Source organism: Lycium ferocissimum, chromosome 5 (assembly GCF_029784015.1).
Source record: "Lycium ferocissimum isolate CSIRO_LF1 chromosome 5, AGI_CSIRO_Lferr_CH_V1, whole genome shotgun sequence".
NCBI classification, from domain to species: domain Eukaryota; kingdom Viridiplantae; phylum Streptophyta; class Magnoliopsida; order Solanales; family Solanaceae; genus Lycium; species Lycium ferocissimum.
In genome coordinates this window covers 72,211,883-72,231,729 of record NC_081346.1, presented here as the reverse complement: position 1 = coordinate 72,231,729, position 19,847 = coordinate 72,211,883, and the positions used below count along the sequence as shown (strand labels likewise).

Sequence of the window (19,847 nt, the reverse complement as noted above, 5' to 3'; positions counted from 1 at the left end):
ATTATGAGGGTCAGTAATGTTAACTGAACGATTTGACACATAATTTGTGTAAGAACTCTTAGGCAAGCCCAGAGCGTTGCGCGTTGGGCGTGTTTAGAGCGAACAGTTGGACGCTTAGGGCGTAAGCCTCATAGAACTAAGCCCACATGTAAGTCCCGAGGCGTTTTGCCAGTTCTCGATCCAAGGCGAGTTAGAGAACTGCCTTTTAAAACCCTGGTGCACATGGATTAAATAAAAAAAAAAAAAGAGAAAGAGAGAGAGAGAGGAGAAAAGTGTCGGTCATACGTATACTAAAAGAGTTCTTAATTCGTTTTGCTGGTCACGTGAGTGAAAATTGGAGTCTGAGCCATATAATGAAGACCCATTCCAAATTATGTGGTAATTTAATAATTTTGTCCTATATTCTGCACTGCCAATACTGGTACACTAAACAAAAAAATTATACTATATACTACTACTTAAACAGAAGGATGACTGCAAAAATAGAGTATTCATATATTATGATCAGTGGAGAAAAACGAGAATGTTTAATTAACCCCAAATATAGTTATAACGGTGCTTTGGATTTTTTGATTTAATAGTTACAATTTGCCATGACCGACAAAGAAAAAGAAAAAGGAGTAATTGATTTGAAAGAGAAGTAGTATTTATTTAGGATGTGATTTGTGCCCATCATTTGTCAAAATTAGCACTGGTCAATTACACACTTCAACTTCAATGGTTCAAGTTGCTGACAAATTTTAATTTTGATACTGAAAATATTTAACTAAGTGCATTTTACTTTAAATAGTACCTTTAATTAACACATTTTGGAATACAATCGATGCTGTCATTTGTTTGACTGTCTCTTGAAGGGATGTAATTAGGACCATTGGTCCAAAAGTCATGCAGAGGTTAGTACTATAGGAATAGTAATGCAAGATTGTAATACAAGGATTATTTGTTGATGGACGTTTGATTTGTTCTATTAAAGAAACTCACTTGGCCAAATACATAGACGGCCCTTAAATTTGGGTAAAACAACAACAATAACAACATAGCCAGTGTATTCCCACAAAGTGCGGTCGCCCTTAAACTTGGGTGAATCTGACTAATATTTCTGCATTATACCCTTTCTCAAATTGCTATAATACAAAGATTATTTATTTTCCCTCTCTATAATGCCAAATAACAGTAAATTTTTCTCAGCTCTAAATAGAAAGTTTCTCATAAGTCATAACCAAAACTGAGTTCCCCAGCAGGCTACTCTGTTATTCTCTTAATGGGCTAGTAACTTAGGCCCAGCTGAAGCCCAAGGGCCGCGTGAACGAGAAACAAAGTCATTATGCCACTACCCAATATGCCATGAACATTCCTCAATCCAGGATTTCCCTGAACAAAACATGAGTTTAAGCTAACATAATATCAATATAGATCAATCAACTATGTCTCAATCCCGAACTAGCTATTGACCAAGTAAAAAGGATAAAAATCCATTTTGTTGATGAAATAAGACTCATAATTTTGACACGTTGAGCGGATTTACCTCGAATAGTGTAGGTAAAATGGTCTGTATAGTCAAAAGAGTAAGGCCAATAAAACCTGTGACAGCATGAGGACTGCAACAAAAATAGAAAATATCAGTGTGACTATTAATCATTAATGTATACGAGTTTCAAATTTTTGGTGGCAAAGATTCTCCCTACCTTTCAAGAATAGGGGTAAGCAGTGATGTTATTCCACCAGTAGCTCCCAAAGAAGATGAACATTCCTCCTAGACCCACGGGATTACATTGGGTATGTTGTCGTCATTGTATCCATCATAATGTATACAAGTTTTAAATTTTTGGTGGCAAGAGATTAAATAAGGTACCTTTCAAGAATAGGCTTATCTGAAGTAAGCAGAGATGTTATTCCACCAGTAGCTCCAAGAGCAAAGAAGATGAACATTCCTCCTAGAAGTTTTGGATGCAAGTCTTTGGCTTTTGCCTTTTCCTCCTATAGCTCAACAAAAAAAAATATATATATATATAAAAAAAATATATATAAAAAAAAAAAATTGAACACTTAAATACAACAAAAACGGAGAAGACGATACAACAACAACAACCACTCCTCAGTCCCATATTGATCTTGTTTCTCCATTTAAACTCATCGCATGCCATTATCATAAACAACAACGCCTCAATCCCAAACAAGTTGGGATCAGCTATATAAATCCCACTTCTTCGTTTAAGCTCGAGAAGACGGAAAGACGAATTCAACATTAAATCCTTTACGAGTTTAACTTCTACGTTTCCACTTTCGAGTAACCTAAAAGATAACTGCTATAACAAGGTAAGTCCCATATCCACCATAGCAAAAATTAGACTGTTTAGTGTAAAAATTCTTTATATTGTTAGCGTTTACAAGCTAAATAGTTTTTTTTTAATTCTTACCACATCATCAGAAAAGCGTATCCGAAAACCAAGGTAAGTCCCATATCCACCCATAGCAAAGAGCACAACAGCCTGAAAAAGGAAATTTGATCCTTTAGCAAATTCACTCAATTTAGTATCCATCTGAGGTTTTTTTACGTGTTATGAAAGACAAAAGAATGCTGGAATAAAACATATACATACCATGTTACCAGGATGACCCCAATGCACAAGCCAATCAGGTAAGTTCAATGATTTTACAATCTCAACAAAAGGTCCAAATAGAGACCTTATAGTTCCAGCTGAATCAAAATAACCAGCATTTTCATAATGGGATTACAAATAAATAAATCAGAATTACTCCTATTATGTAAGATCAAAAAGCAAAAGTACAGTAGAGAAGAAGCGCCAAGAAAAGACCTTGTACCAAGCAGCCCATGAGCCCAACCATTAACAAACTACGACAAAAGATTATAACTTGCACTTCCTTATATGACATTCTTTCTAATTCTAGACCTAAAATATTTTACATTGTTCTACTAAAAATAGTAATAGAGAAGTTTCAATAACAGTGATTTATTTAGGGCAGAAATAAATGCCTTTTGCCTTTGAACTTCGCGAATGATCCATATTTTCCCTCGAACTCACAAATGGTCGACATTTACCTTTTATGCTGCTGCCATTAGCCCAGAAGGGCAAAATTGAGCCATTTTGGTAACGGCAAGGGTAAGAACGAGACACTTTTTTAATGGAGGTTAACTCTAAATCGTATAGTCCAGGGGTAATATTTAGACCTTTGCCCTTATTAGTATGATGGGATGTTTCATTTTCCAAAATGCTAAACACTATTCTTATATTTTCTTCCACAAGTAGTTGTATAATATACAAGTCAAATTTTTAATCAGCACATAAGAATAAGCAGGGCTATGAAAGCAGTTTTACAGCATTTAGCATTTGAACTAAAAATCTTTACATTCAAAAAGTCCCCAAATTGCATATTGGTGAGTATTCTAGTGAAAATTTTGAGTGCTAAAGATTAATAACAATGTCTTAAGTGTTGAGAAATGATTAAAATGGTCCTTAATGTATGGACTTTTGTTCCATTCGGTCCTTACTATATAAACATGAAGTGATCAGTTTGGTCCTAAGTCATCTAATTAAAGATAATCACTATGTTTTTTCAGAAATGAATTATGTCATACCAAACAGACTCGTGTTGTAACTATTCTTGGGGCATATTCAACCAATTCAAATTGGCATCATAGGTATAAGACGATAAAGCAAAAATAACACTCTATGCCTATTTGGAGAAAATATTTAGCCAAAATGACCCATATTTCTAATATTACCCGAAATGACCTTTTGATACATTATTATATACTTTTATATAAGGTTGATACATTATCGACAGTAAGTGTACATTGTTGTATATCGTGTATGTAAACACTGTTGCAAAAAAAAAGTTGGCTATACGGATGTAAATTAAAAATATGGTTACCTTAAAGTAATATTTTATGCTGGATTGTATAAGAAAAGTAACTTAATGTAATTAAAGCAGCATTACCTCCTGGAAGAGCAGCAACAAACATCAATGGCAAAGGATTGAATGAATACAAAAATGTCTCATCAGTAGAAGAATAATCCTCTTTTTCCACTTCATTTTCTTTATTTAATTCAACTATGTTTAAATTAACAATGTCTTCAGAATTCAACTTCTTGTAAGCTAAGGTAGGAGCTAAAAGAACCCTTCTTTTTGCATTACCAAACACTTCATTTTTCAAAAATTCAGAGGAAATTTTGGAAGAGATAATTGGTTGGTAATTAAAAGAAGAAAAAGAAGGAGATGTGTATTTTGTGAATGCAATTGGTGAAGCATTCACTATATTAGCCATTTGTGATAACAAAGCAAGAAAAAACAAAGTGATTAATTTCAAGAAGCTATGAGTAGAGAGTTATGTGCATAGGTTTGGACTAATAATAAATAGGCGTAGTAGTAGTAGTTGGAGATAAGAGAAAATTGGGAAAGGCAAAGAAAGTGACACGACTATACATTAAAATGAATATACTAAGCATTTACACGTGGTGACCACAAGTTAGAGAATAAGGATCTTTGCACTACTTTAAAGTTTTTTGGTTCTTTTTCAGCATGATGGGATGACACAGTTCTGGTGGATCAGGAAAACAGATAAGAATTGGCAAAGGTTAGGAACATTTGAGTGTATAGTTTGAGCGCACCTCGATTAATTGTATGAATATTTATTATTTTCTATCAGCACAAATATTAAATAATTATGTCCAACATTTGAACAGATAAAAAGAAATCACGTAGTATTTTTACTATGATCAGACATTTTTTAGGAGCATTTGCTAGTAACTTTTAGTTACAACATATGTCAAACTGAGAGTAGTTCATATAGTTAGTCTTCATGTTTATCAATGTTTTCAAGCTTTTTCGGTAACATTCACTTGATTTAAACTTAATTTTGATATTCATAATTTAAGATTCACTTCTTCAAGCTTACAACAATGGTGATTTTCAAATGGTACTTTGACTCCATGGAATCTTTATATCTAGGTGCTGCTGGAATATTTCTTTCATGGTTTTTGATAAGTTTAATATTGTGAAATCCTGGAATTAATTCTTTCATAGTTTTTGATAAGTTTAATATTGTGAAATGTTCTTCTGTTTGAAGAGAGCCTTAACATAACTACTAAATTTGATGTCATGTAACCTAGAGGCCATGGGTTCAAGGCGAAACCTTCTCAAAAAATGCGAGGTAATGCTACGTACTGATAAACACTTACATGGTCGTTTCCCCGACCCCACACATTGACAGAACTTAGTCACATTTGCCTCTTTTTTTTTTTTTTTTTTTTTTGCCGTTCTTCTGTTTCAAACACATGTATGGTTGTAAAAAAGTTACTAAATGCAGCTCACAAATGCTTCATCCGTGGTTCTGATGTAAAATTTCACTCAAGCATTATACTTCAATTGACGTACAATATATTCGAAACACACTAGTATACAACAACAACGAAGAAGATGATGAAGAAGCAAGTAACCGGAAGAGCGCTTTTGCCTGAAGTTCGCCAATATTGGCTTAAATGGTAGGGTGGAAACTTGCCACCCCATTAAAATTTTACAAAGAATTCACCATTGTACAAACACAATATTAACAAAATTCATCCTAGTGACTACATTTTGCTTCCTCTTATTCAACTATGTGCATATCAGAACTCTACAGCCTACAACTAAACGTTTACACCAGCAGCTGCTATGCTGTGCAAGTAGTCCAATATAGCCTGTGTCTTCAGTAGGATGAGGCGCTTTGAAGGTAGACGAAGCATGTAACTTTTCAAATTGCATTGGACCGGCTCATTGATTTGCAACAATATAAAAGCAACATGATCCATAGACTGCATGATTGATCTTTCATGAATGAACTTCAAACTAGATCCTTACTGCTGCTTGCAATTGTCTGCAGGGAAGAGTCGAGGCACGTTTTGGGGAGGGGAGGGTAAAAGATTAGCAAATGATGAGAGGAAGAATAAGAAAATCAGAGTTTATACGGATTAAAAGAGCAAACATGTCAACTGCCACCAACATTCTCAAAAGGAGAAAGAAAGTGGCATTTCCAGTCAGTAGGGTTGTAAACAAAGAAATGTAATGTTGGCTCTACGTCATAATTGTCAGAAGAGATTACTAAGCTACCTCGGTATCTGCATGTGGGAATGCAATGCCCAAGTCATCTATCAACTCGCAGTACATTGTTGTGTATTGAACCTCTCGTCACAGACTCTCTTTGAGGATCAGTTGTCCAGTGGTTATCAACGATAAATTTTATCTGTACGAAATAAAGTCCTTGAACAATGTTAAGACACATTCAAACATCTTTAAAGCAGGAGAACAGAAAAGCTGTTATGCAGAGGTAAGATTGATTAATATAAATAGGAACTCATCAAAGGACTCAACTTGCCCACTCATGGTAGGACATTCTAATTTAAGAAGTCCTTGGTTAAGTGAGATTGTCAGACTATAAAAATTTAAGGTTGAAACAATGAAAATTGATTTTTTTGAGTGAAGTGCCTGAGCAGAACAATTGCTGTAAACTTCTTCCTAAAATCAAAATTAGTAAGCACAATAGTTGAACTTTCATCATAGAACTATGGTCAGAAATGGGCAAAGAGTTAGTGGACCCCTTCAATTGACTCTGAGAGGTCAGTCTATTTTCCTCCTCCTCTTCCCTTGTTTATTTTTGTTGCCGTCTTTTCTTTGTGCGTGTGTGCATCTATGTCTGCCTCTATCGGGGTGAGAGAGGAGATTTTCAATAGTATTTTGGTTTGTGGACTTCACCAAATAGATTCTATGATCCTATTCCAAAAATTGCAAACTGGAGCATACCTGGTCCCTGGATCTCCATCTGTTTTAGGACTTAACTAAACTGGATACACTTGCAATGATTGTTCTTTGCTTCCGACTTAGGAGCCGTTTGGCCATAGAAATTTTTTTCCTTGTTTTCAAAACAAAGTTTGGTTATACATTGGATAGAGTTTTTGAATTTTTTTTTTGAAGATGAGTTTCAAAACCAGTGTTTCAAGTGAAAGATCTTTTCCACGCACAAAATTTCAACTTTTTTGCAAGTAAATGCATGTGCAGAAAAACACAAGTTCAATTTCCAATTACCCTTTTTCAACTTAACTCCAAATACTACTTTTCAAGTGCCATAGTTTTTATGTCCAAAGGCCTACTTAATAATCTGAATGTTCACATATTTTTCTGACCATGTAAAATCTAATGAAGTAACGACACTTTCTTTTTTCCAGCGACTGATTGAGCATTTTGAAGACAACAATCCTACCACAGGAACAACTGCTAAATCCTATGTTGCTCCGACTTTCCAAATATGTTGCCCCACGTGTGTCGGATCCTTTAAAATCCACTACTTTTGGAGAGGATCTAACACGCACCCGTCAGCATTTTTGAAGAGTCCAAGCAACATAAGCTGAATCTAATTTATAACTGCAAGAAAATATACATTGTTTCTTTTATCAACACATTGTATGAATAAAACTCCATTGTGGTTATTAGTTTTACTCAACCTCAATTCTCTAATTCAGTTGCCTGTTCTCCTCATGAGTACTGCAAAGTTATGAACATGACTCAAACAAGAATACCACAGATGAGCTTGGACAGAGTTTAAGATCTTTTAAAGAATCGACCAATGTACTCCTAATAGCATTGTCTATGGACAACACAAATGCATGTCAAGAAAAGCCAAGTTACATATTCCAAATACAACTATGAGGCGATAAGTGACCACACAACCAGCTTATTGCCTATCATACAGTAGTTTGTAGATAATGTACCTCATATATCCCTGGATACAGCCATAACACGGTTTTCCAAAGTCGAGGTTCCCTGGAACGCATCGTTTATCATGTTATTCATAGTATTACAAATGAAAAAATATGATGACTCAAAAGATAAGAATAGTTCAAATTTATCAGGGCAAGAAGCCAACTATAGATTAACACCCAGTAGATCGTGGATTTTGGCCCTGAGCTAAGCTAAAAGCAGGTTGTGTGCTTCACTTCGCTTAAGTAGCGAGGCACTATGGTGCTAAGGTGAGTGCCTCATCTCCCGTTGACTATATCTTTAAGAGGAAAATAGTAGGAAAAAAATATACTAGCTGGCAAGTGATGCATTAATTATAATTAAGTGTTTCAAAGGTATTTTTATTGATTAGGACAAGAAATTAAAATTTTAGTATAAGAAAACTAGTTCCAAAAAACATAAAACTATCTTTTAATCTAAATTAAAAAATTAAGATGGTTTTGATACTTGATTGATATGATAATCACTTTACATATTCCGTGTAATTGTAGTTATTTGAATTCTTTCTCCATACAGTTATTTATTTTTGATAAGGTTTGCTTAGTTATCATTTGTATTATTTTTCTTAGTCATGTTCTATTGGCCCCTCTGTCAGTTTGGATATAAAAATTGTCTTTCTTCACGACGAACTCACTGAGGAGGACTACATGGATCAACCTCCAACCTCCAAGTTCGTCCACTATGTTGATCTCTATATTGTCTTAAGCAATCACTAAGGGCTTGGTTTGGTCGTTCAAGTATTGTTGTCCAACAATTTGACATGCCTTAGAGTCATGTTGATCACTTCATATTCTCATTACGGCAAACACATATTCTTGGTTGTTCATGTAGATGGCATTGTTATAACAAGCGATGATCATGAAGGCACTACTTAACTTAAGCAGCGTCTTGTCAGTCGCTTTAAGACCAAAATCAGGGTAAAGGAAGATACTTCCTAAGGCATTGTTATACATTTCTTCTACTCCTATGAAATCCCAGGGACATACTTTGTTTTCTCACGAGAAGAGGAAAGAGGAAACTGCTTTCCTCCCTACTCTCTCCTTCCCTCTCATTGTAGTTACATCCATCCCTTGTACTATTTTGCAAATGTAGCTAGTTTCCATTTTAGCACGAATATACACTACCCAAATGTCTCAAAGTTAGTTTTAGCAGTTGAGAACTATAAACATCAGACTAGAATTAACTACACATATAGAGAATGCCAAATATCTTAAGCCTTCAGGATCAGAGAAAGACACTACTTATAAGGAAAAAGGACATGCAACAAACAATGTGTTATTGAAGATTTGAAGTAGTACAAAACGATAGGAAGAGATGAAAAGGAAATAACCTAAATACGAGTACCATATCTAAGGAGGTCAGAAATTACACAACTGATAAACTGATACATTAAGAATCACCCCAAAATAAAGAAATAGACAGAATAATAACCTCATGCCAGTGGGATCTATGATATCTGATGATGCTTGTATATCTTTGCCAATGGGATCTGATGATTCTTGTAGATCCATTTTTACTTTGTGATGCCACCCATTGAAGCTGCCAGCCACCTCAACATGTTCTCCATCTGCCCGGTATTGAATTTCAACCTAGCAGAAGCAAATGTGCTATATCAACAAGCCATAGGATGGAAAGTTGGAGGTGGGGCTTTAGTTTCCTAGTTATTTAGGATCTCTTTCTATTCTATTTATTATCTGTTCTTTTTTTGTATTGATGAGGACAATGAATTCTAATTAGTTTCAGATTAGGGTTTTCAGCATTTAAACTCTTGTTTTCTTTGTTTCACTCAAACTTCCAAACATTATTATAGTTCAAGTTCACTATAAATTTTCTCTTGATTGCACCCTAGGGTGTGGTCTAGTGGTCAATGAAGTGGGTTGAGCACCATGAGGTCTCAAGTTCAATTCCTAGTAGAGACAAAACATTAGGTGATTTCTTCCCATATGTTCTAGCCTTGGTGGATAGAGTTACCTGGTATTTGTTGCTGATGGGAGGTGGCAGGTATCCCATGGATTTAGTCGAGGTGCGCGCAAGCTAACCCGGACACCACGGTTATCAAAATAAAAAAATTCTTGATTTTCCTTTCTCTCAGAAATCACAAGTTCTTACTGCTTCTGCTATGTCAAATATTATTTAAATGATATTACCTTTAATGAAGCCAACATCTTTATGACATTTCTGGTCGATATTTAAATTTCATAAAACCTCATTTCAGCAGAAGTTGGAGCAATTTCCCAATTATTTTTCCATGTTATACTTTGGTTGCAGTAGCCAAGAATCTTGTAAATTCAGGAATATTAATACAAGAGGTTGCTTGAATACCTCCTTCAGTCCTGAAAGGCTATCTTCAGCAGCGTTTAGCTCAGCATCTTTTTCTGAAATAAGTCTTTGTGCATCTCTGATTTCTGTTTCAGCTTTGATTTGCAAAATAGACAGTTTTCGCTGAAAATAGAATTATAAGAAAATTACACCTTTCCACTTCATGAAGAACCAATTGTTCAAATTTATGATAAAATTCTCACACACAGTAATACACGACCAGAATAGCTGAAATGAATTACCAAAATATAATATTAATGATCATATCAGCAGCATGAATAAACTAGTTCAATTCAAATGCCACAGCAAGTTCCAAGAAAGAACACTCCAGTTTCCCTTATCAACTGGTCTTTTTCATAGTTTATTGAGTTGGTTTATTGTGTATAAGATTGTATCATCAAAAAATCAAGTAATACTTAGTATATTACAAGATATAATGAAGAAACTGAACATGAGAGATCATAAGTCAATAGTTTTTTTTTTTTTTTTTTGATTAAGCACCGGGTGTCCGAGTCTCTTTGAGCCCGACTAATCCGGGTGCAAGCCCTCGGCAAGGAGTTTCCCGCAAGTGCACCACGGGTAATTCGTGGTTTCCTAGTCCGATGGCCCTCGAAATTGTTTGCACCCAGCGGGTTTCGAACTTGAGACCTTGAAAGGGAGCACCCCAAGGCTCAAGTCAATTGCCACCAGGCCAACCCCTGAGGGTAAGATGACATAAGTCAATAGTTAAGATGACATAAGGATGACAAATAAGTGGCAACATGCCTGCAGCGCAGAGAAATGTGTCTTTTCTGTCATTTAGAAAAGGGCAAGTTACACTTTTGGCCGGTTGGCCAAAAATAATTACATTCGCTAACCTAATATACAAACAATATACACTATTATGTATTAAAAATGTATATTTTATGTATATTATACATTAATATACACAAAATTTACATTTGCTGGCCACAATTTTCGTGGGCGGTTGTTTATGTCAATTTTTCATTAAAAGAAGGAAAATATCCACTACTATCGTGAGACAAAAAAGGGAGTAAGGTCTTTGTAGAGGAAAAGTAAGAAGGAAAATTATACCTTTTCCTCTTCAATCTGCTGCTTCAAGTGAGTTAACTCCAGCTCCTTCTGATGCTAAGAACAGCAAAAAACCATTTAAGGCATTGGAATTCTTATGGGAAAATGTATATCAATAATCAATAAACAAAGAAACATTGAACCAAGTAAGGTAAGCAAAATTTCAACAGTGAATTTTCAAAAGAGCGGTACCAGCATGAACTTGAGACTATTAGTTTCAGCTTCAATCTCCATTTTGTGGGGCTAACAGATAAAATATAAAGGCAAAGGAAATTCCAAGTCAAAGGTGGAATCAAATAAAAAGCAAACAATCAGAACAAAGAATTTTATCACCTCAGTATCAGCACTATTTCTCCCTTCAGTTGACAGGCTATCATTCCTACAAAAATCAAGGTGCATTCAGATAACAGAAAGATGCAAATAAGCTGAAAAAGAAGCATCTTTAGATTAATATCTGATCTGTATTCTTAGAGCTAGTAAGAAAATACCATAGACAAGAAGCGGACAGGAAATCTGAACTCTTCAAAGAAGAAAAAGGCATCAGCTTGTTGATAGTGTGCAGAAAAACATCGAGTTGGATTTATTGGAGTTTTTAGCCAAAAACATCTAAACTATACCTCAAATCTAAACAAAATCTTAACTATCCATGTAAACAAAAATCAAATCCTTGAAGAATCTAAAGTTAAAACACTTTCATCCTACTGTTATGTAGCTTTTGAGCTTTCAACTCTTTCTCTCTACTCGATGCTCTTTCTTCCAAATTGATATAATAGAGAATGGGCCTCATCCGCCAACGAAGGTGGTCACCAAGAGGAGAATGATTCTGCAAAACTCTGGGACAAAGAAAAACTTCACTGGGTTTTTGGTGAACAGAGAAGAGGACTATAGAAGTATAGTGAAGGTACTTATTTGATTTCCTTGTTATTTTACAGTTTATTCTTTCCCTTCTGCCTTCACCAATTATCCTCTTTTAAATTTAAACATGTCTTGGTGCCCTAAATTTTTTCTTGGTGTGAATCGGGGAAATTAGTTATTTCTGTATGGAGCAAGATCTGTCCAACAGCCCTCTGCGCATGAGAGCCTGCGTTTAGTTCTTCAATTTTTTCTTGAAAAAAGAACAAAGGAGATTTTTTATTTTTTTGAAAAAAAAAAAAAAAAAAAAAAGAACAGAGGAGAAAATCACCAGCTTATCATGTTTCACTCACAAAGACTCCAAATATTCTCAAAATCGTCTTTTTTTTTTTTTTTTTTCAACCGTGGTGTTCGGGCCAGCTTGCGTGCACCTCGACTAATTCCATGGGATACCTGCCACCTCCCACCAGCGACAACAAGTACCAGGTAACTCTGTCCACCAACGCAAGGACATATGCGAAGAAAGCACCTAGTGTTTTTGTCGTCGTCGTCGTCGTCTTTTTTTTTTCTTTGCCTCTTACTTTTACTTCCTCGTCAAACATTTCACATTTGTATCACCGTCATCACCACCATACATTGTCAAGGATTTCCAATGTCTTCCACCTCCATTCCCAACCAAACCATCTATGTTGTTGCCAGAAAAAATGTTCTAGAATTAGGATAGCTTTGGGGAAGTCACGTGCTCTCCACCTTTTTCTGTTAGAGCCGTTAAGTTTTGAAAGAAACTAATGGAAGGATGAAAGCTGCTAAGTTCAGGATACTCTTAAGGATGTTTTTTCACAAGAATAGTTCAAGGATGTAGTTTAGGTTGGGACATAGTTGAAGGACGTTTTTCGCGAAAGATATGATTTATTGAATCAACAAGAATGAGACACAACAAGAAGGTTTATCAAATCAACAAGAATGAGACACAAAAAGAACTTCGATGGTTTTATGCATACAGATTATTTCACATTCATCCTGCGTCAAGTTTCACAAAGCATGATCTGTCTATTGGTAAACACAATTGCAAAAAATGAAGCCCCACGGAAAATGAAGAACCTATTCAGATGGAAGCCTAAATATTGCGAGAAATGCATACCTCATCGGAGAAGTCTGCATACTAGGATATTCGACATGCTGGGTGGACTGTGCCATGGAATTTCCATTAAATATCTCAGCACCATTACCGTTATAAACAAGATCTATATGCTCCGTAGGAGTAGTAGATTCTGTTTCTACAACATTCTGTCCTTCAACAGATCCCTCCACTTGCTCACCTCCTTGAAAAATTTCAAAGCCGCTATCTGAAAAATCAAGCAAAAAAGGAACAGTTAGATCCAGTGGCACATATTCATAACTGGAAACTAGCTTTTGAGGAGAGAATTTATTTATTTGATTCGATGATTCTCAGAATTTGTTTGTAGAGTTGGTTCGACAGAGAAAACGAATGTCACCTCATAGTTTAGATAGAAATAGGAGTGTTCGAAGGGGTAGAAAATAGTTTTACACAAATGAGACATGTTTATTGTTTTTACTTAACTTCTGAAGCACCTTGGAGGTTCCTGTATGTATAGGTGACAGGGTGCCCTTTTAGATAATCAATTTTTTTAGTAAGATACACTAATTCTGTAAACTCTTGCATGCTGGGCTGTTGCCCCTATACATTAATAAAATGTTTACCTTATCAAAAAAAGAACTATAGCTTATATTGAGTTGCTAGATGGTAAGATGTTCGCAGACCTTACCTCTACCTTTATGGGGTAGAGAGGCTGTTTCCGATAGACCCCACTTGTGGGATCACACAGGGTCTGTTGTTGTTGTTGAGACTTGACATGGTTAGTGTGGCACTTTTGAAACTGCATGAAATATTTGGGACCAAATGGGAAGTGTGTAACATGGATGAATTGGAGTGCCAAGTATTGTCACCATAAAGTACCTGAATTGCTGTCAGTAAACCCAGATAAACAAGAGGAATAAGAGGATCACTTACCCTCTCCACCATCCAGTTCTCCATTCTGAATAAAATTGGCCACCTTTTCCTCCAAGGAGGAATAGCCCAAGGGTTCTTGATCACCAGAATTTTGCTCATCAGAATTCAGAATTATATCATTGTTTGCATCATTCATGTAGTCATCTGCTGCAGAAGCTTCACTTGGCAAGGAAACATCATAAGCCATGTCTGTTATCTTCCCATCTGACCTTTTAAATTAGCAGGTTGTCAATCAGAAAAATTCCAAACTGGCAATGTTGTTACAACCTATTATTAATACACATGGATAAGCTGACCTGAGGGTTCGTTTTCACTTTTCTCAACAAGGCCATCCTCTCCACTGCAGTCATAGGTTAGTTGTTTCGAAGTTAAGAGAAGCTCCTTGACAAGTTTGTATCCTCTTCTTCTAACAATGTTTGCAAGGTCTTGCCTGTAGAATGTATGAAACAATCACATAGCTAAAGCTTAGACTTGTTTTCTTGACCTGAGGGGGGTGTTTGGGGGGGGGGGGGTGTTGGCCAATGCAGCTTCCTTGAAGAAGTTTAACTCTCCTAGTCATAATCTAAGTAAGACTCGCCCGTTATTTCTTGTACAATTATCCGAGATCTAACGCACCAAACCAATAGCATGCTAGGCCCCATGTTCTTCTTGCAAACATGTTGCATTTTTCACGATCTGGTTCTTAAAGACTCAAAATCCAAATTTTTTGATGTATTTACACTTTAGCCGAAAGAAAGAAAGAAGCGACTGAGAGTGTATGAACACAAATGATGTACGCCTCAATTCTTTTATAGTAAACTTTACAATCCATATATTATACATTAATTATTAATCCGTGAAACAATAGAACATACACTACTACACATGTCCGTACAGACTAAGTTCTAACCCCAACATATCTGGCAAGAATCTTATACAATCTCACTTACCCTAGTGCACCCTCTTCGTGAAGCTTCACCTCTTTAGTTTCATTTGCTTACTGGAAATAAGGAACTCTTCTTGTTTTAAATCAAGCAAATATATTTTCATTCATAAACATGGCCAAAAAGCTGGCCGTATACAAGGGGTATACCAAAAGGTAGAGAATCTACAAAAAGAAATGATTCTCTACAAACTCCACCCAATCTTCTATACAAACAGTGAAACAGGGACTCTATGGGTGCACCAAAAGAAAATAAGAGAACGGAGACTACTCCTCAACGGATAAAAACTCGACTCTACTCCCTCAAAAGCTCTCCTGTTTATCTCACTCCAGACAACCCACATTAACGCAAGAGGGACCACATTCCATGCCCTACATCTTCTTCTCCCGCTTTTCCAACAAAACATTAACTCTTTCACAGTTCTTGGCATTGCCCATGAAGTACCAAACCACCTAAGCATATCCCACCATAACCTCATGGTTAAGCCACAGCGTACAAGAAGATGGTCCACATCCTCACCCATCTCCTTACACATGCAACACCAACTGACACAAACAACCTTTCGCTTTCGAAGATTTTCTGCCGTCAAGATGGCCCCCCTAGTAGCTATCTAGTGGGCATCCTTCACAAGGTCCCATTCGTGGTCTAGCAACATTTCGACATCATGACAAACTCCTATGATGCTAACGAAACCTAAATAACGTGTGCCACACATCCAGAAATTCAAGATACTATGGAACATCTAATGATTTTGGAACCTAATTAAACTGAGAATTGCTTCTCTGATTCACAGCCATGGGTCCCACCTATGATCATATGAATAAAGGAGAGATACAATTCTAGGGGGCCCAGCCCTAATTCCTGGTAATGTGGTCTGGGAACCAAGGATGATGGCTACGGTCACGGACACAAAATGAATCTAAATCTACAAATTATTTACCATTATTCTGTGAGTTTTGTCCAATGGCACCTAGTTATGCTACACTAAGGCATTCACTAATTATTATTTTTTGACAAGTCTAAGGCATTCACCAATCAAATTAAGCAAGACAAGCTTGGTAGAATTTCACCTTTTCCATATGCATGGGGTTTGCTCAAACATGGTTTGGTTGGAGTAACAAGTGGAAGAAAACTGAAGAAGAAGTTTTGCAGATGAGAACTGCAGCTTATGTAGTTACTCATGAAATTGATTTAATTACAGCCAAAAATTAGTTGTGCTGTAAATCTTTCTTATTAACCAGGTCACTTTAATATGTACCTAGAGAACTTCCATTTGTCCTATTTCATTTGATCTAGTTGCTATACTCACAACAACAACAACAACAACAACAACAACCACCCAGTGAAATCCCACATCGTGGGTCCGGGGGAGGGTAGAGTGTAAAAGAGACTTACTCCTACCAAGGTGGGACGGTGTTAGCTCCGAAAGACCCTCGGCTCAATAAAAGCATAAAAAGAAGTAAGATAAAGTTAAGAGATTCGGAAAAGAGATTCAAAGCGATATGGAAGAAATAATGCAAGCGACACGGATAACACGGGATAATCACAACACAGAAATAACGGATAATAGCAAATCGGAGCAAGAGAACACGGGATAATCAAAGCATAGAAATAACGGATAATAACGTAAACACGGAGCATAAAAATTTATATTGCAATAATGCGACTACTAATAAGAACAGGGGATAACGAGACTATCTCACTAGCCTTCTACCTTAATTTGGGGTCCTCCAAACCCTCCTATCTAAGGTCATGTCCTCGTAATGTAGTAGTTGCGCCATGTCGTGTCTAATTACCTCTCCCAATACTTTTTTTCCTACCCCTACCTCGTACGAAACCATCCATGGCCAACCTCTCACACCTCCGCACTGGGGCATCTGTGTCTCTCCTCTTCACATGCCCAAACCATCTCAATCTCGCTTCTCGCATCTTGTCTTCCACCGAGGCCACCCCCACCCCCACCTAGTTGCTATACTCACAGTAAGAGAAATTCTTTTTCACTGCTAATATTAGTTGGAGTTTGACATGAATTAGGTTTGACATGAATTAGGTCCATTCCTCTATACATACAGCTTTTATAAAATACACTTTTAAATAGCTTCAAATCCTTTAACTGAACCAATGTTAGCTGCAAAATGAAATAAAAATGGAAAATGAAAACCAAGAACATAAATGGCATTGAAATTCACACCTTCCGTGCTGTGACAGCTCCTTCATGGTGGGTACGTGATCCTCAGGAAGTCCAACAGAAGATAAAAATTCTCTGATGTCATTGGAGAGATCAACATTGCTTTTCACCTTCCGGCTTGCCCTATACCCACCCAAAGACAAGAAAAAGCACGTCAAACACCCATCTCAATAAGAGCAACAAGCCAAGATTTCAAGAAAATTACTTGCATTAGTGCAACCAAGATTCTCATAGCTAATAAGTCAGTATCGAGAACCTAACCGTAAACACTGTACAATTGAGAAAGTAGATTATTTGAACCTAATTGAGTTTTTATTGAAGCACAATTTCAAGAAAATCACTCACATTAGCGCATTCAATGGTTTTCATAGCTAAAAAGTCACTCTCAAGAACCAAAACCACAAACACAGCAGAAATAACAAAATGTAGATAAAACCAAAATACACTTAGATGAGTGATGAAAATGAACCTGATTTTTTCTTATCAGAGAATACATACAAACTATTCATGTTTTGCAGCTTTCATACTTAAACTATGGTGTTGATATTGCCTCGAACTATAATGTTCCTATTTAAAAATCCCTGGAGTGCCAAGTGGTATGGAGAGTGACTTCACTCTCGTTGTTGAGCATTACAGCTACAAAATAACTCCGTCCATCCCGATTTATGTGGCACAATTGGAATTTCGAGAGTCAACCAGGTTTTCCTTTGAACTGAATTTCTTTATGTGCCTCTTAAGTATTTTAAGTTGTTAATTATTGTGATTTTATAGTACTTTTTACGTAGTTTCTAAATATATAAATTTTATGTCAAAAAACTTAAATCTTCTATCTCCGAATTCACTGTCAAAGTTTGGGACAGAGGGAGCAGTTCAAAAAGAGCAGCCAAACGGCATTTTTCCTTTATTTTTCTTTTTAATTAATTGTTCTCACTTCTTATTTGAGCTTCTTTCTTTTTGCTTTCTTCTTTTCTTGATTTCCTTTTTCCTCTTCAAAAGTATACCTAATTGAAACCATAACCCTTAATAGCAACACTTTACATTTTAAGTACCAAAGTTGCAAAATGTGGACAGCTCAGGGTCCCCCACCCCCCCACCCTCCTTGTTTTTTTTTTTTAATGTTTTCTCTTTTATACTGAAGCAAAAACAACCAAGATTTGAAGAAAAAACACTCATGTTGGTGCTAAAAAGTCAGTATCAAGAACCAAAAACTACAAACATAGCATCAGGATACACTCAAGAAAAGTAAATAAAACTATAATATACTTAAAAGGGTAATGAGAACTAACCTTGGTTTTTTTATTGAAGCACAAATAACTGGTTTTGAAGGGTCTTTTTTAATGTTTTCTCTTTTATACTTTAGCAAAAACAACCAAGATTTAAAGAAAAAGCACTCATACTAGTGCTAAAAAGTCAGTATCAAGAACCACAAACTACAAACATAGGATCAGTATACACTCAAGAAAAGTAAATAAAACTATAATATACTCAAAAGGGTAATGAGAACTAACCTTGGTTTTTTAATAGAAGCACAAATAGCTGGTTTTGAAGGGTAAATTAGAAGGAAATGATGATGATTGTGGTGTATACAAAGAGAAGGGGTAGGAGTAAAGAAGAGTTTATGTGAAGTAGGGAAATGAAAGAGAGTAGCCATAACAAAGCAGTTCTTGAAATGAGTTTTGAAGCATTTGAGAACTTGGGAATGTTTGGATTTGAAGCTAAAGTCCAACTTTCAAGGTAATAGTAACAAGTTTGTGAGAAAGAGCCAACAACTTTTTCTTTTGGAATGCAGTGTTTTTTATTTTCTTTTTCCAACTAATGGGGTTGCTAATTGTAAGAAATGGTTAGTCATACCCTTTGGAAAAAAGGCTTATCATCTAATAAGATTATTAATAATCCATACTAAACATAGTATGGGCTCGTTTGGCTTAGCTTAAAAAAAAAAAAGCTCATAAAAATAGCTTATAAGCCAAAAAAAAAAAAAATTGGGCTACCTCAACTTACTTTTTTAAGCTTATTTTAAGCACAAAATGATTTATAAGCTGGTCAGCCAAACACTCAAAAAAACTTAAAACAACTTATAATCTAAGCCAAACGGGTTCTATATAAGTTACTCCCTCTGTCTCATATTACTTGACCATATTACTAAAAATATATGTCACAAATTACTTGTTCATTTACCAAACCAAGATAATATTAATTAAACATTTCTCATCTTACTCTTAGTATTTAATATCCTTGAAAATTGATATTATTAGAATATATTTATTGGATAGAGATAGGGGTAAGGTAGTAAAATACATCTTTTATTTATGATTTCTTAAGTGGCGTGCGAAAGGGAAAGTGGCCAAGTAATATGAGACGGAGAGAGTATCTTTAACACAGTTTGGTTGTCAATTGTACTAAGTGGTTTCTTCTCCCCCCAATTTAACCATAGTTTATCATCTTTTGAGGTTATTCAGTTAAAATTTAGACTTAAGGGGTCGTTTGGTAGGAAACAAGTTATCCTAGGATAACTTACCTGGGATTAGTTATCCGGGGATTAGTTATTTCACTTTTTCACAGAGATAAAATAACACTACAATCCCTGAATTAGTTATACCGCGATTTTATCCCAACCAAACGTGGGATAAACTCATCTCAAATATAATCTCGGAATTATTTATCCTTATCC

At 35.8% G+C, this 19,847-nt stretch overlaps 2 protein-coding genes across 3 annotated transcripts; both read right to left on the bottom strand.

Moving 5' to 3' along the window:
* Positions 1-1,185: 1,185 nt before the first annotated feature.
* On the bottom strand, positions 1,186-4,471 carry LOC132058535 (uncharacterized). The gene is made up of 6 exons (XM_059451004.1): positions 3,961-4,471; positions 2,601-2,698; positions 2,418-2,489; positions 1,853-1,977; positions 1,526-1,598; positions 1,186-1,371 (listed from the first exon to the last, which is right to left on the bottom strand). The coding sequence occupies exons 1-6, from the start codon at positions 4,286-4,288 to the stop codon at positions 1,267-1,269; spliced, it is 801 nt and encodes a 266-aa protein (XP_059306987.1). The 5' UTR covers positions 4,289-4,471; the 3' UTR covers positions 1,186-1,266.
* Positions 4,472-5,470: 999 nt separating this feature from the next.
* Positions 5,471-18,998, bottom strand: LOC132057342 (protein PTST homolog 3, chloroplastic). 2 transcript variants are annotated; one of them, XM_059449904.1, is made up of 13 exons: positions 18,685-18,998; positions 17,180-17,299; positions 14,362-14,495; positions 14,066-14,269; positions 13,175-13,379; positions 11,515-11,560; positions 11,374-11,424; positions 11,185-11,238; positions 10,114-10,233; positions 9,223-9,380; positions 7,764-7,815; positions 6,109-6,241; positions 5,471-5,875 (listed from the first exon to the last, which is right to left on the bottom strand). In XM_059449904.1, the coding sequence occupies exons 1-12, from the start codon at positions 18,825-18,827 to the stop codon at positions 6,143-6,145; spliced, it is 1,386 nt and encodes a 461-aa protein (XP_059305887.1). In that variant the 5' UTR covers positions 18,828-18,998; the 3' UTR covers positions 5,471-5,875; positions 6,109-6,142. The 2 variants fall into 2 exon arrangements, with proteins under 2 accessions (XP_059305887.1, XP_059305888.1); XM_059449905.1 differs by lacking the exon at positions 11,374-11,424 and having other exon boundaries at positions 11,185-11,232.
* Positions 18,999-19,847: the final 849 nt, after the last annotated feature.